This window comes from Littorina saxatilis, linkage group LG3 (assembly GCF_037325665.1).
Source record: "Littorina saxatilis isolate snail1 linkage group LG3, US_GU_Lsax_2.0, whole genome shotgun sequence".
NCBI classification, from domain to species: domain Eukaryota; kingdom Metazoa; phylum Mollusca; class Gastropoda; order Littorinimorpha; family Littorinidae; genus Littorina; species Littorina saxatilis.
Window position 1 is genome coordinate 11802255 of NC_090247.1, and position 17391 is coordinate 11819645.

General features: G+C 43.1%; 3 protein-coding genes across 6 annotated transcripts in view; all 3 read left to right on the plus strand.

Moving 5' to 3' along the window:
• Positions 1-5960, plus strand: part of LOC138961625 (uncharacterized) — a 12186-nt gene extending 6226 nt beyond the window's left edge. The window contains exons 5-7 of the mRNA XM_070333295.1: positions 388-511; positions 1815-1944; positions 3187-5960. Of these exons, the coding sequence (XP_070189396.1) occupies positions 388-511; positions 1815-1944; positions 3187-3305 (373 nt within the window). The 3' untranslated portion in view covers positions 3306-5960. The remainder of the gene's footprint in view (positions 1-387; positions 512-1814; positions 1945-3186) is intronic.
• Positions 3612-4629, plus strand: LOC138961098 (uncharacterized). The gene is made up of 2 exons (XM_070332696.1): positions 3612-3641; positions 4072-4629. Exons 1-2 carry the CDS (start codon positions 3612-3614, stop codon positions 4627-4629), a joined length of 588 nt encoding a protein of 195 aa, XP_070188797.1.
• A 3306-nt stretch (positions 5961-9266) lies between the features above and the next one.
• The window catches only part of LOC138961626 (protein henna-like), a 32296-nt gene continuing 24171 nt past the window's right edge, over positions 9267-17391 (plus strand). For 2 of the 4 annotated variants that reach the window (XM_070333297.1, XM_070333299.1), the window contains exons 1-3: positions 9267-9472; positions 15249-15371; positions 15929-16112. In XM_070333297.1, coding sequence (XP_070189398.1) covers positions 9419-9472; positions 15249-15371; positions 15929-16112 — 361 coding nt within the window. In that variant the 5' untranslated portion in view covers positions 9267-9418. Of the gene's footprint in view, positions 9473-14696; positions 14811-15248; positions 15372-15928; positions 16113-17391 lie in introns of those variants that run through there. The other 2 variants (XM_070333296.1, XM_070333298.1) reach the window with 1 other exon arrangement.

Genomic DNA, 17391 nt, shown 5'->3' on the forward strand with positions numbered 1-17391 from the left:
CACAAAACTAGTACAGTCACCTTCTCTGCACCATGTGGCCCCGCGAGTGTTAAAAGTTCAGTCTTTCCAGTGCAAATAGTTCTGGTCACTATTTGAGATCTGCGCAGCTTTTTACATGGGTTCAGACCATCCGCCCCCCCCCCCCCCCCCCCCCACCTCCCCAACTTGGACAAATAGCAAAACTCAGCATCCTGGCTGCTTCCTGTACAGAGTTGCAATTTCAGTTTTTGTGAGAATTGATTTTGCATTGACACCAGCGGCCAGATCTGAGAAAGCGTGCCGAATCGTTCACACGTGAAGGAGATTGCCTTTGGTTATATCTATGGTTTGTGTGTGTGTGTGTGTTGTTTTTCTTCATTGGATTAACTGTTACCTTATTATTTCCAGGGGTCACCAGCAACTGCTACCATCCAGTGGAGTGAACGCAGTGGAAAGACCCGGATGTCATGTGGACCGGATGTTGGATAACTATCTGCACGGCGCCATTTCTCAGGACTGGAAATTCTGGATTGTATCCTTACTTACTGTTGACATATGGACACAACGTCAACGCGTTTAGACACATCAGTTAATCAGCATTAAGAATGAATACTGCATTTAAAAAGCAATTTAACTACCATTATTCAGTATTGTTGGGAGCATCTCGTTACTCCCCCGGCTCGTTACTCCCCCGGCTCGTACTCCCCCGGCTCGTTACTCCCCCGGCTCGTTACTCCCCCGTATCGCTACTCCCCCGACTCGTTACTCCCCCGTGCCTTTCATTATTACACTTAAGTAATGCAGTTATTGTGGTATTACTAAATTGAATTTTCAAGAGTGAGAGAGAGAGAGAGAGAGAGAGAGAGAGAGAGAGAGAGAGAGAGAGAGAGAGAGAGAGAGAGAGAGAGAGAGCATGTTTAAAGAACTTACAACTGTCAGATCTGCCTGTACATTCGTGTACAGTACATCTTTGAAATAAAAAGTATATATTTTAAGCAGAACTGAGATACGGGGGAGTAACGAGATGCTCAGCTCGCTACTCCCCCGCGGCTCGATACTCCCCACTCCCCTGGCTCGTTACTCCCCCGTACACAGAAAATGACTGGATAACCCTGTGATAGTAAGTTAGCATCAAATATTGTTTTTCCGGAGAAATTATTATTATTTATTTATTATTTATTATTTTTTATTAGTGAGTATTTCTACGCACATACCCTCTGGATAAACAAACAAAGAAACAAACAAAACAGCTGGACAGGGGGAGGGGGGGGGGGGGGAGGGACAATATTTCATGCCAACTTACTATCACAGGGTTATCCAGTCATTTTGTGTGTACGGGGGAGTAACGAACCGGGGGAGTAGCGATGCCGGGGGAGTAACGAGCCGGGGGAGTATCGAGCCGGGGGAGTAACGATACGGGGGAGTAGCGATACGGGGGAGTAACGAGCTGATCCCGTATTGTTCCGAGACACAGAGGACAATAAGTCTCTTGGACCTGGATTCAAAATACATATCGGTCATAATGTCCTGGCCGGAAAAATCCTGCGTGTCTTAGTCAAACTATCGGACAGTCGACCGGCCTGGGGTGAGAACAATGCGTCAGATCAAAAAAGAATGCGTAAATGACCGAAGACCGAGGCCTTGGAACAACATTATCATGGCATTAACAGTACTGGTAAACGAGAAGAATGACATATCACAATATCAATCATTTAAATCATTATGCTGGCTATATCCCAGTTAGATTCATAATCTAAACAAAAGAAATGGAAGGGGGAAGACTTAACTATGACCCTGTCCAGTCAGTTCTCTGCATGTTCCTTGACTGTGTCCAGTTCAGCTTTCTCGTGCGGCCGCTGAGCGAGTCCTTCGCCCGCAGCGTGTCGCTGACCACTCACGACGACTTCCTCCGGACCATCGCCGAGTGGTCCGACAGTCAGCTCAACCTGGTCAACCTTAGGCCCAGTGAGTGCATTGGCTTACATTGACAATTGGAAATAACTCTTACATAGGGTGTCGGGGTTTTATGGGAGGCTGTGGAAGATTTGTACATGAATTTCTCATGAAGGTGAGACATGAGTGGGATTCTTACAGTATGATATGCCGGAAATCCGGATTCGATTATGGCCTTCTTTTTTTTTTTTTTTTTTTTTTTTTTTGTGGTTCGGCTTCAGGATTCATGACATTTGTCAGTCCCACCCATGAGGTGAGACAAGCTTAGAGAATAACTCTGTCGGGTTTATATTGGTTGTGAAAGAGTGAATATTCTCAATGAGGCAAGCTTTCCAACTTGATCCGTGTCCACGTCTTTCAGACACACCCCCTCGCTAGTGACTGGTCTATAATGTCATGTTGGAAAGTTTGCCTCAATAAAAGCCAGAGTATTCACTCTTTCACAACTTATACAAACCCGACAGAGTTATTTCCGAACATCGTCTATTCAAAAATATAGCACAATGGGAATTGCCGTCAGTTGAGACACGCCGTTGGTGCTTCAATAAATAATTAACTTCGATCTGCCTGTTTTTAAAAGGAAAATGCCGTCTAAACAGTGTCCGCTTGATGTCATGCCCTTTTCTTTTTAAAACTGACACGACGCTCACATTTTTCATGATCCGTTAACTTTTACCAATATGTCTAATCTCCACCGAGACTCGCTCGGTGTGTGAAGGCCGCCAGTACATAATCGATCAATAATTCTTTACATATTTCCTCTGTCCCCAGTGGTGCTGTTCCTTCATTACACAGCGGCATAATTATATAATGCGTCTACAATGGACCCCCCCCCCCCCCTCCAATATAAGATTTCCTCCTTTATGAGACCTTCCTTTCTCAGATGTTCTGTCAAGTTCATAGCCTCTGTAAATTTACCTCCATTTTAAGACTCCCTCCTTTTTAAGACCTGATTTCTCCTCCGAAAACGGCGTATGGCTGCCTAAATGGCGGGGTAAAAAACGGTCATACACGTAAAATTCCACTCGTGCAAAAAATAACGAGTGTACGTGGGAGTTTCAGCCCACGAACGCAGAAGAAGAAGAAGAAGAAGAAGACCTGATTTTCTCAGATTTATGAAGGTCGTAAGGAAGGGGGGGGGGGGGGTCCACAGTATCATATTTGAATGTATACAGCTACTTTCATTCATATATAAAGACTAATGAAGAAGAACAAAGCACACAATCCTTCTTAACATGTTTCGTCTGTCCCCAGAGGTGCTGTCACTACTACGCTACGTCTGTACCACCACATCCATCATGTCACAACCAGAGAAGATGGAGCAAGAAGTTCACGACATGCTCAACTGCGATGTTAAACCAGCTGCTGTATAGCTGCGTTGCCACTGCCACTTTACTGATTTGCACCAGAACGGGCATCGTTTCAGAACCACACAGACTGACTTGTGTCAGACTAACAATCTCAGCTACAGTGTCAGAAATGTTATAACTGCAGCGCCACACTCCATTGTCACCACAGCCTGGTTCCCATTACTTAGAACCAGATAAGCCGGTCCAAGACTGTATTCAACTGCGATGTCAAACTAGCTGCTGAGTAGTTGGGGTGCCCTTGTCTAACATAATAACAGTCACCGCAAGGTTCATAATTTCAGAATCATTCAAGAAGTGAAAGATTCTCAAATGCATCACCAGACAAGCTGCGACGCTGATGTAACTTTGCCGCAGTATTTGTTCGTCAGTTCCCACAATTACAAAGATAGCTGCGGTTTAGCTGCGGTACGAGTCTGACACTGTCACTTCTTGCACCCGGCCCAGCTTCCATAATTTCAAAAACCCGATGAAGCTAATGTCAGACCAGCTGCTGAAAAGCTGCGGTGTGACACTTTGGCTTCACCACAGTGTATAAAACCACACATCCCCCATTCTTTGTCAAGGGCATGCTGTGAGGAATGGGGGAGGCGGTGTCTACATCAAGTTCCCTGACGGCAGCTCGCTCTGCAAGTCTGTCGCCACTGGCCTAGTCTCCACAAACTACCGAGCTGAAGCACACGCCTTGCACCTCGCAGCACAGACTTTGAACTAGGAAGAGGCATTACCTGGCCAGACAGTCTTCCTCACAGACTGCCGATCTCTCCTGCAGAGCCTTCAGACCAGAGAGAGAGAACAGATCCTGCAAGACATAAAGCAGGAACTGCACTACCTCAGCAGCAAAACCACTGTCGTCCTACAGTGGATTCCCTCCCATTGCGGAATCAGTGGCAACGAGGAAGCGGACAGACTCTCCGAGGAGGGAAGTAAGCTGGAACAGTCAGTACACCCCTCATCCTACGGAGAAAAAAAGACCCTCCTACGAAGTCACTTCAGAGCCGCCTGGAGGGAACGTCTGCACCTGGGGGCCGACGAAGACGATATCCACCAGCTGGATCGAAAACAGCAAGTCACCATATTCAGGCTCAGAACTCGACACTGTCAGCTCCTCTCCCACCTCTATCGCCTGAAGATTTCACACACGGATCAATGCCCGTGCGGCACAGGCCCCCAGACACCAGAGCACGTACTGCAGACCTGTCCAACCTTCGACACCCTGAGGCGCCAAACGTGGCCGAGTGAAGTGGAGCTCCGCGAAAAGCTGTGGGGGACAGCGGCATCACTGCGGCTGACTGCGGGATTTGCACTGAACACTGGACTGGACATCTAGACGTATGGCCGGGAACGTAGAAGAAGAAGAAGTCAAGGGCAAAAGACCAAACTCAGCGGCTGGGATGTCAAAACTGCTGTTTCGCTGCGATCCCACTCTCTAGGACAGGCAGTGAGGCACGGTATTTTCATCATATCGTTTATTATCACACACACGCACGCACGAACGCACACACTCACGCACGCACGTTTATTATCACACACACACACACACACACACACTGACACACACACACACACTCACTCACGCACACACACACACGCACGCACCGCACGCACGCACATACACACACACACATACACACACCTAGTGCAGGAAGAGAATTCTCAACTGCGATGTCAAGCAAACTGCGCCACGTCATACCACATTATACCACCAGCCTTACCCTCTTAGCAAATATAATTGTGACCGTAGATATAGTACGAGCATGGCATAACAGCCACCCTGGTCCATCAGAACAGCAGAAACACGACTTCAGTGCAATATGAGACATTTAGCCGGCTGTAAGCTTGACAACACTGATTCACTGTGTTCTACGATATTGGTTTGAATTCTTCTTAAACCACAAAATTGCACATTGTGTCGTTTTTCCATGCCGATGTCAAACTGCCTTATAACAACAGTGCTCGACTCAGCCGACATATTTTCTGACGTTCATTTTGAGAAGAGGGGTGGGGGCTGTGGCTGGAGAAGCGGAGTGTGTGTGTGTGTGTGTGTGTGTGTGTGCTGGTACATAATTATTTGAGTGCCTGTAAAGCATAGATAAAAATGTCCACCAAATACCCGTTTGACTTGGAATAAAGGCCGTGAAAGGTGAATGCTCGCCTAATAGGCTACTGAGCTTTACTGGCCGATGTGAATGCGTTATATATTGTGTGTAAAAAATGTCTGTTTGTCTGTCTGTCTGTAAAAAATTCCATTTCAAACGGCAGAAATTGATATGTAAGCGCCTAGGGCTATATCTAGATTAGGCGCATAAAAATGATCACAATAATAATAATAATAATATCTTTACATTCATTTTACCAGTGATAATTATGACGACACCTGCCGTTCTGTAGCCACCCCATTGCACACAAGGTGAATGTTGAATGAGAATATTTCCTTGTCAAGTCTTATTTTTAGACTGACAGTCAAGATTGTGTATTTGGCTGCTTACTGTTTATTTAGTTATATGGTTCATTTTAAACATGATTACAGTCATTTATTTTTCTTTCTATTCATGTAAATTGTCTGTTGATATATTATATACCTCAAATGCAAAACACAAGTGTTCATGGGAATTGCAGACTACAAACACAGATGATTGTTTTGCGAAAATAAATTGAAAAACGTGGAATGTTCTGTGCTGTATAACGCTTTATTGTCTGGGAGAACAGAGAACGTGACACAAGAATGCATGTTTTTGTTTTTTCCGAAAGATAAGGACGAGGCGTCGTGTCAATACAGCGAGTTTCTTTTTCATTCTTTTCTTGTTTTGTTTTTTTAAATCTGTCATTTCACCTCTCTGTCTCTCTCTCTGTCTCTGTCTCTCTCTCTCTCTCTCTCTCTCTCTCTCTCTCTCAGTCTCTCTCTCTCTCTATCTCTCTCTATCTATCTCTCTCTCTAGGCTGTCGGTGCACTGTCTGTTTGTCTGCCTGCCTGCCTGCCTGCCTGCCTAGCTCTCTCTCTCTCTCTCTCTCTCTCTCTCTCTCTCTCTCTCTCTCTCTCTCTCTCTCTCTCTCTCTCTCTCTCTCTCTCTCTCTTGCAGAAACAGCAAACAAAGTAAACAAAGCTTATGAAAAAACAAGAGGCGAAGCCATCAAGGCTCACGTAAGAAATCGACAAACAGTAACACAAACTCAATCACTCCGTCACACACACACACACACACACACACACACACACACACACACACACACACACACACACACACACACACACACACACACACACACACACACAGAGAAAGAGCATAGGTGAAACTGTGCAAGAAAGCGAGACACTAGATCTAGATCTGTCTGTCTGCATGTAGCCTACTTACAAGGACACGACTGCCAACTAGTCTCGGCGCGCTCAAAATAATAATGACCGAGACTTTCAGTACTTCCTTCGCGTGACGTCTAACCCTCTTACGTCATAATGTGACGTCAATGTAATGTGACGTCTTCAAATGTTAGAGTTTCTACCACAGACATACACACGCACAGACGCACGCACGCACGCACGCACAGACAGACAAAGTTACGATCGCATAGGCTACACTTACGTGAGCCAAAAATCGGTCAATGGTTGCCGGGTTGAAAAGGAAGGCAGACCTGACGCCGGGGGAAAATTAACTGACCTGAATGCGCATACTTTTTTTTTACTTTTTTTTTTTTACTTGAGCGATGTGAGAGCACTGCTGCAAATTTGAAAACAAGTAAGTAAAGTGGGACTCCCGTTTTATGACCTTCAAACATCTGAAAAAATGGGGCCAACACTGCTCTGTACCTCCCGGGAGTCTTGACATGGAGGTACCTGTACAGAGGTTGCGAACATAACATCTTTGAAAGGAGGAAAAAAAAGCCTGGATAAGGCCAAAAAAAAAATGGTCTGTTTCTGGTCACCCAACCGACCCTAAATTTCGGCGCCGACCCTAAACTTTTTTTTTCCAAACTCAAAAAATTTTCCCATTTGTCCAAGCTCAAAATGTAAGATGTCTCAAGTCTTCTTTTCTGTTTCATCATGGAAATATCAGACCAGGTAAACAAAGAAAAACATGTCATACTCTTTCAGTCTTTGTCACAGATTTGTAAATGTGTTGAGTGTCTTGTCTCTATGTATAGTGAATCCAGTCTCTTTGCGCGATTTTTAAAGTTAGTTTTATTGGTCTACATTTGGGGGGGGGGGGGGGGGGGGAAATCCCTACCTACCTACCCTATTTTTTTTTAGCCATGTTACATATGTTTGGGGGCCCGGTAGCTCAGATGGTAGAGCACTGGACTTGTGATCGGAAGGTCGCAGGTTCGAATTCGGGCCGGGACGGACACGGGTCAACTGTATGTGCAGACCCAGAGACGGAAGCCATGTCCCACCCCCGTGTCATCACAATGGCACGTAAAAGACCTTGATCATTCTGCCATAAGTGCAGGTGGTTGAATACACCTAAACACGCAGACACCTGGGTAGCGCGACTCCGTTGCTGCTAGCTTTCCACTGGGAGGAAGCGACCCGAATTTTCCAGCGATGGGACAATAAAGTAATGAAAATGAAAATGAAACCAGAAACAGACAAAATTTTGTTGGCCTAAGAGGAAAAAAATCCGGTCAAAAATGGTAACTGCCTAACAAGCGACAACCCAAGCTATTGGCAACTGTTTTGAATTGTATCTTTATCTATTGATGAATTTATTCATTTTCATTTATTTTTTGTGAAAAAAATACTTCAAATGCAGAATGAGATACAACGGGTAAGCTAATTTTGCTCAGAGCTGGGACATTTTCAACACTGATTTGCTCAGAGCTCGAACATCAAAGTTTTGCCGAGCAAACACTTCAGAGCTCGAACATTTCTTTTTGTGTCTCATGACATGTAGATTTCACCACTGTCATGCCATCCACTAATAGGAAGGGTTAAAGATATAGGGCTATTCTATCAACAAGAGTATTGTATCTATTTTGTCCGTCACAGTTTCGCAAATCGCCCTAGACAGAGCTGGAAGGAACCTATATACTCTTGAGTCGAGCGTTTGAAAATGCCTGAGCCTGAAGGCGGGTGTAACTTACACCTCTCGGTATCAGTCTGCCTTAGAGATGAGGACGACAGTTGTATAGATGACCAGAATAGCGCGCTGCATTTTCCCGCATAGAACTAAGACGCGTCTGTCGCGACGGTGCCCGAGCTAAACATTGGCGGGCACTGCTCACAACCCGGCACACGGCACTGTAAACATTCCCCGTCCCTTCACCTCTCTCGACACCACCCGCCCTACCCTTGGTCAGCAGGCTCTGCCCATTTCTCTTCGAATTAATTAATGTTGAGAGAAATCTATGAGCAGTTTGTAACTTTTTGTGTTGCCACCAAAACATTGCTTTTGCTTTGCTAGTTCAGCTCCCCATTGCTAGGGTTTCGATGGTCTGTGCTGGTCCGCATCGAGCTTAACCGCAAAAATCTCAACTTTTTGACATAAATGATCAATTATTGCGATATGTTTGAATTGTAGCATCTAGTCGCCTAATTGTTGTGATACCCAATGCATGAGTGAACGTTACTGAACCAAAAAGTAACATGGGAACACTGCCTACGACTCCTACTCACTGTTGCGAGCGATCTGAGCCGACTGCGAAAAAGACTAGTGGCCCCTCAGAGCCTGCTTGAACACAAACCGCCTCCGAGCATTTTACGCATGGAACGTCTCCCACACCGTGGTAGAGATTAGACGTGGTACTTTACCGCATATTCATGTTCATGACCAAATAAAAGATAAATCTCTTGAACTTTTCACCCTTTCTTCCCCCATCTCTTTCAACCTTGTTTTAGTGCAACAAGTCGTGCGAATCTATTTTCAGCGCACTGGTTTACTTTCACCTTCACGGAGGTGTGCCCAAATCAACCAATGAACGACCGCTTGTTATATAATCAGCCAATCAGCAAACATTACGCCTGCAGTGGTTGATTGAAGGGCAAGGACGCTTGCGACACGTTTTGCGGGATTTACAGAGTAAGGCGAAAACACGGTGCAACGCCAGCAAAGTTACACCGTCTTTGAACGTTTTACATTTTACAGTTTTTGATTTGTTGTGTCCAGTTATTCGGCTTGCGATCAAGGATGGACGCGGGTGTTCCAGCGAAGAAAGCCAAGCTGGGAAATAAGAGCACAGAGGTAATGCGCACGCAGACGTGTTTTGTTGACATGTGTTGGTTTTTTTTGTTTTGTGCTGACTTGGCATTCGAGCGAAACAGAACACGTACCCTTATCGCCCTGGGCTTGTCTCAAGTCACGCATGACAGGAACAGTGATTAGTGCCGTTCAGTGACCAGTGGCCAGTCTCAGCGTACGTCGTGTATGGTCATGCATTACTTTAATCGTTGCGTGAATGTGTGCCTTTCCAAAAAAAGCGTGTAAAATGCGCGTCACTGAGGGAAAGTCGGTGACACGCTCAACAGATGTTTTGCTTCTGACCGCATTGATTTTCTTCAAAATCTTCTCGTGTTATTGCGAGAGAGAGTGGGAGGGGTGGGGGGGGGGGGGGGGGGGGGGGAGTATTGATTTCAGTAAGTTATACATTTTTATGACAGTCTCATATTTTAAGCAGTTCCTCTTCCCTGCGGCCAAAATAGAAATTGTTTCTTGTGACAAGACCAAATAGATCAGGTTTGGTAGGATTCGTTTTACACTTAGTCAAGTTTTGACTAAATGTTTTAACATAGAGGGGGAATCCAGGAGGGTTGTGGTGTCTGTGTGTCTAGCTGTGTCTGTGTATGTGTCTGTGTGTAGAGAGAGATTCAGCGTAAACTACTGGACCAATCTTTATGAAATTTTTACATGAGAGTTCCTTGGAATAATATCCCCAGACAGTTTTTTCATTTTTTCAATAAATGTCTTTAAGGACGTTATATGAGGTCATATCGGGCTTTTTGTAAAAGTTGAGGCAGCACGTTCTGTCACACCCATCCTGAACTCGATCAGGTCAAAATGAGTTCGGCTCATTCTCTCCCTGACAGGATGCCTTGAGTTTCCTTGTCTGGCCAGGAAACCGATTTTTTTTTACATATTTAGAGCTTTTTGTAATGTATTTTTGATATAAGCAGATTCGCGATCGTCGATAATGATTTTTTCATGGTGTTTTGTAATATTTAAATTACAAATGAATTGATATGTAAGACAGTTTCAAGCGAGCTATTTTTCGCGGCTGTATTTACTGTGCAAACAACTCTAAATATATGGCAAAAGTGTCACGTGATAATCAACCGTTTGGTTTCGGCGCTCACTGGAGCAGACGATTTTTTCTGTAACCAGTTGACAGTGATGAAACCATATACATGTATTACGGTCTCCTTCCGGCAGCAGTCCCAAAATTTCGACTTGTTTTGACCTTAGAACGATGTCTTTATCATAACTGTGAAGAACAGAACGGAGATCACTGTCGAAGTCGGCCAATCTGCAATCATTTTCGTCTCGCGAACACTGATCTCAAATTTAGATCAGTGTTTGCGAAAAACATATGGGAGATAACTCTCTATTCTTGTTTTGATAGATTCGCATAGGACTGTACAACATAGCATCCGGTCAGAGAGACAACTGGCAATAGCCGTGGAGCGATGCTTATCAGAATGTGTCACACCCTCATTTTTCAATGAAATTGATTGAAATTTTGGCCAAGCAATCTTCGACGAATGCAAGACTTTGGTATTGCATTTCAGCTTGGAGGCTTAAAAATTCATTTATGACTTCGGTCATTAAAAATCTGAAAATTGTAATTAAATTTGTTGTTATAAAACGATCCAAAAACAGTTTCATCTTATTCTTCATCAATTTCTGATTCCAAAAACATATAAATATGTTATATTCAGATTAAAAACAAGCTCTGAAAATTAGAAATATGAAAATTATGATTACATTTAAATTTCTGAAATCGATTCAAAAACAATTTCACCTTATTCCATGTCGGTTCCTGATTCCAAAAACATATAGATATGATATGTTTGGATTAAAAACAAGCTCAGAAAGTTAAAAAGAAAGAGATACAGAAAAGCATGCTATCCTGACCTGCGCAACCACTACCGTGCTAGCTATTCTGGATTGTCAATTTCGCGGTCTTTGCCACGAGCGGTGGACTGACGATGCTACGAGTATACGGTCTTGCTGAACTAATGCAGTGCATTCTGTGAGTTCGACAGCTTGACTAAATGTTGTATATTCGCCTTACGGGACTTGTTTTTAAGTATTAGGTAGTTTACAGCCAGCAAATTACTTGGTTGCCTACTCTATGGTTACCTGCCTCAATGGGCTATCAGAACTGTTGTCTGCTAAAAATAAACAAATAAATTTTGTTGTTTGAAGGGTCAAATAAAAGAAATAAAATGTAAGCGTTGTGAGCTGGGGCAAATCTAGGGGAACCCATTACCAAAATTGTTATGTCCATTTGATTTTGTTTATTTGCATGTTCAAAAAACAATTGTACATCCACACACACACTTCAGTTTATAATCATCTCTGAATTGTGAAAGAAGTTGATCGATTCATGCTTGAACAAGATGACTTTTCTCAATTTTAACCATAACTTGTGATTAAGAATACGATTTTTATTTCACTTACAACTTGAGAGTTCATTTTGTGTCAGGTGCTGCACTGACAGCTGCGCAATAGATAACGATAGATAAAACAGGGGGGGGGGGGGGGGTAGGGGGGGGGGGGAGAGTTTAGAATAAGACTTGGCCTCTTTTCTGTCAGTTTGGATTTGTCTCAAAAACAATTGATAGGAAGGAAAGAACAAAAACATGAACATCACATACATACACATCTGTACACACATTACAACCACCCCAACACAACACACATATATATATACAAGAACACACTTATACAAGATAACACACACACACATGCACAGAGGTTTTGCCATTCCCCATTTTGCATGCCATCAAATTATTTTGTCATACATTCAGCCTTAGTCAAGCCCAAGTACTGCACTGTATGTGTGTGAGATCACAAGGATTCAACAGTGTGAGTGTGTTTGAATAGCGAACATTCTTGTTATGGTTTAACTTTACTTCAGAGAGGAACATAGCCCAGTACATACCTTGATATTGCATCAGATTTCATTTGCTGGTTTTAGAGGTGCATGATGACACTGTTTTATGAATTTTTAAATGCAGACTGAGTGCCCTCGGGTTCACGCGTGGGGTAACATCGGCATTTGGTTTTATCATGTGAAAATGATGATGCAACTCCAACATAGAGTAAACGTGAAACTGCTGTTTACACTGAAGCACAATCTTGACATCTCCTTGTGTTATATTCAGGGAATTCAAAGATATTTGCTTGTTTTGTTGTTTTGCCCATGAATATTCAAATAGTGCAAGCCTGAATGCATACAGTGGAACCCCCTTTTAAGACCCCCCAATTTAAGACCTTGTCTTTTCGCATTTTTGGTTCATAAACCCTGTAAAGGTACCCCCATTTTAAGACTCCCTCCTTATTAAGACCTAGTTTTCTCAGATTGTTGTAGGTTTTAAAAGGGGGGTTCCACTGTATTCACACAACATGCACTCACACAACATGCACTCTCACAACACGCACTCGCACAACATGCATGCACTCGCACAACATGCACTCACACAACATGCACTCGCACAACACGCACTCGCACAACATGCATGCACTCGCACAACATGCACTCGCACAACATGCACTCACACAACATGCACTCGCACAACATGCACTCGCACAACATGCATGCACTCGCACAACATGCACTCGCACAACATGCACTTGCACAACATGCACTTGCACAACATGCACTCGCACAACATGCATGCACTCGCACAACATGCACTCGCACAACATGCACTCGCACAACATGCACTCACACAACATGCACTCGCACAACATGCATGCACTCGCACAACATGCACTCACACAACATGCACTTGCACAACATGCACTCACACAACATGCACTCACACAACATGCACTCACACAACATGCACTCGCACAACATGCACTCGCACAACATGCACTCGCACAACATGCACTCACACAACATGCACTCACACAACATGCACTCGCACAACATGCACTCGCACAACATGCACTTGCACAACATGCACTCGCACAACATGCACTCGCACAACATGCAGTCACACAACATGCACTCACACAACATGCACTCACACAACATGCACTCGCACAACATGCACTCGCACAACATGCACTTGCACAACATGCACTCACACAACATGCACTCACACAACATGCACTCACACAACATGCACTCGCAAGCCGGCCCTCTCATTTAATACTTGCCCTCTTTCTGACCTTGTGTTTTCTGATCATAGCCCCTGTGAATTAATTTACCTCCATTTTAACTTTTAAGATTCTCTCCTTATTAGACCTCATTGTCAGAAGTGTTGAGGTCTTAAAGAAGGGGGGGGGGGGGGGGGTTCCACTGTAGTTGAAGTTACTTGGTACGTCAGCTGCAATCTATCGGTTCAAGGCTATGTTCCAACATTATATGTATTATCAGTGCTCTCTGATGACGAAACCTCTTGTTTGTTTTACTACTGAAATAGAAGAGAGCACAGTCGATGAGTGTAATCAACCTTGAATGTTGGCAGTGTCAAGGCTATAACTGTACAGTGGAACCCTGTTTTAACACCTTCATGAGAACAATTGAGTTCTAGAAAAGGAGGAAGCCCCCTTAAAATGGAGGTAAATTGACAGAGGTTATGAACAGAACATCTAAAAATAATCAAGGTCTTACAAGGAGGGAAGCCTTAAATGGGGTGTCTTAAAAGCCTTAAATGGGGTGTCTTAAAAGCCTTAAATGGGGTGTCTTAAAAGCCTTAAATGGGGTGTCTTAAAGGCCTTAAATGGGGTGTCTTAAAGGCCTTAAATGGGGTGTCTTAAAAGCCTTAAATGGGGTGTCTTAAAAGCCTTAAATGGGGTGTCTTAAGTGGGGGTTCCACTGTACAGCTGTGTTCAAATGTAAGGTCAGATTATTTAAAACTTTGGATACATGTAGTCAGAAATGTGTTTATACAAGTATGTATAATGTATGAGGAATGGCCTCTATGCTGGCTTGAGGTATGCATGATTTATAATACTGTTGGATTTGAATAGTCAGAAACAACTCAAGAATGGCCCCTCTAAATTAATGCTTCTGGTATGCATAATTGAACACATCCAATGCAATGTTATGACTGTGTTGTCTTTAATCACACATGATGAGATCAGAGTGCTGACAATTAATTTGCATTATTTTTATGGTTATAGTTTTCAGTTGATAGAATCCCCCAGTATTTTTGTTTTTATAGCTTTCACAAATGATGATGCAACTGCGGGAAACAGTGAAGATAAAAGCCTCTTTTGCTTTGGGAAAGCAGCTTTTGAGGGTAGAGATGGTTTAGAAGTGAGTGGAGTCTGATACTTTGTGCCTATGATGGATAACAGAAAGAGACGGAAGATATGCGTAGAGTGCAGGTTCACAATTTGCATGGTACTGTCATACTCAAACTCCCTTGAAATTCTATTGCTTTAAAACATGATAAGGATTTTTTTTTTAATTTCTAAATCAATCAATTGACTGATGATTGATTGATTGATTGATTAAGTTATCTAACTGCAGGTTTAGAAGTATGATGCTACCTCTGAGGTGCATGTATTTTGACAGAATTACAGTGTTTTGATAATGTTGCTGTCGCTATCAAAGGTGTGCTTACTTTAAAAGATACAGTGTTTTTTTAATATGCTCTCAGAGGTGTGCTTACTTTAAAAGATAATGTGTTTCTATTATGCTCTCAGAGATGGGTGTACTTAAAAGATCCAGCGTTTTTATGATACAGCTATCAGAGGTGCGTGTACTTCAAAACATAACGTGTTTTTATGATGCTATCAGAGGTGCGTGTACCTTATCAGAGAAGTGTGTACTTTTCAGAAGCCAGAGTCCCACCAGCGTATGTACGTGCATGACTTCGATGACAAGGAGGGCAGTGCCACACTTGTTTTCTCATTGCCGGAAAAAGTGGGAGCTCTTGCTGATGCCCTCAAAGTGTTTGAGGTGAGTGAGATTGATTTTTTTGTATTTAGAACTGTTATCAAAACAAGTACATGTAGTTTTGTTACACCCCCATATGGTTGGGGGTTTATAGGTTTCGCTCTCTTTGTTTGTCCGCACTTAGATCTCTGGAGTTTATGGGTTGATTTAGCTGAAATTTGGTGTGTATACCTTGGAAGTGTGGTACACACGTCAGTACCAATTTTGTTTTATTCCCAGCGAGGGAATGAATCGGACAGTTATGGTTTTATGCTGAGGTCGTGAATTTCAACCAAACGTTTGACATTAGAATAATTTGTAGTAAGTCATTTAGAATGCAGCTAGTTTTGTTCTTCTTCTTTTCATCACACATCATAGTGTCTAATTCGCTGGGACTGTTCATATGGCCAACTTTTCTGATTTGGTCTCAGCAACTTCTGAGCAACTTACATGTAACAACCAACTGAAGTTGGTAGAAAGTTGCATGGTTGTACGTTGGCCAACTATGAACAGAACTTTACTCAAGACACTGCCTCAACCCACCTCTCTCCCTCATTTCTATGTACATTTAATGTTTACAGAAAAACAAGGTGAACCTTCATCACATAGAATCTCGTCCTTCGAGGGAGCTGAAAGATTGCTACGAGTTCTTCGTCTCATGTGACAATGTTCGGGGCGGTTTGCAAGAAACAGTGGATGACCTCAAAGGCTGCACCAATCATCTGCAAGTGTTGTCGCGCAAGCATCAGGACCAGAAAGATGGAGGTACATTGCAATTATCTTTTATGGAAATGCTGAGTGCTTTGTTTATTTGTATGTTTGCTGTTTTTTGTGTGTTTACGGTGGAACTCCCTCAAGACCTTTAAAAGTTGAGAAAATCAGGTCTTAACCCTTAGGCTGGATGTCGCGACATAAGTCGCGCTACTTTACGTATACTGTCCCCTGGTTGTCGCGACATATGTCGCGCTACTTTACGTATACTGTCACCTGGTTGTCGCGACATATGTCGCGCTACTTTACGTATACTGTCACCTGGTTGTCGCGACATATGTCGCGCTACTTTACGTATACAGTCCCCTGGTTGTCGCGACATATGTCGCGCTACTTTACGTATACTGTCACCTGGTTGTCGCGACATATGTCGCGCTACTTTACGTATACTGTCCCCTGGTTGTCGCGACATAAGTCGCGCTACTTTACGTATACTGTCCCCTGGTTGTCGCGACATATGTCGCGCTACTTTACGTATACTGTCACCTGGTTGTCGCGACATATGTCGCGCTACTTTACGTATACTGTCACCTGGTTGTCGCGACATATGTCGCGCTACTTTACGTATACTGTCACCTGGTTGTCACGACATATGTCGCGCTACTGGCTCAGTCTGTTTGGTCGGTTCCGATTACCTCCCATGGAAGTGAAAACCTATATGACCACCTTTCTTTATTTTTCTCTCTGTTAATTCACCAGTGGCTTATGTAACATGTGTCTTCATGTTTTTGTTGGCTATGAAGAATGTTTTTTTATGCATGAAAGTTCTGTATAGTGATCTTTTGTTTTGGGAAAGCTGTAATCAGGATTTGCTGATGAATGCCTATTTACAGTGTTTCTAATCTATATTGTTTTGTCTGCACTTATGTAAATTATATATTATTTTGGTTACCACATCCCCAGGGAAAAGGTTTGCACACAAATATATCTGCTGCAATGAATATGTATAAAACATGTATAAAACTGGTTGATTGAAAAGAAATCTGAAGGTTGATTGTTAACGGGTTGGATGGGATGTTTTCATTGAACATGCTCTTGATTCAATCGTTTCAGTTTTGCATCTTTCTTATACCTGGTTTGGTGTATAATCACATGCTTGTTAAATTGTTATCATAACTCATGTGTAGTATGTACACTATTGTCAAGAGCGTTACACTGAGGTTTGTACATAATGTGTTAAAAGTTAAGGGAAATTAGTAGTTGAAATATCATGGTGACAACTATTAGATCATCAGTCCATCACACATGTACATGTATGTGCATAGAAATGTAT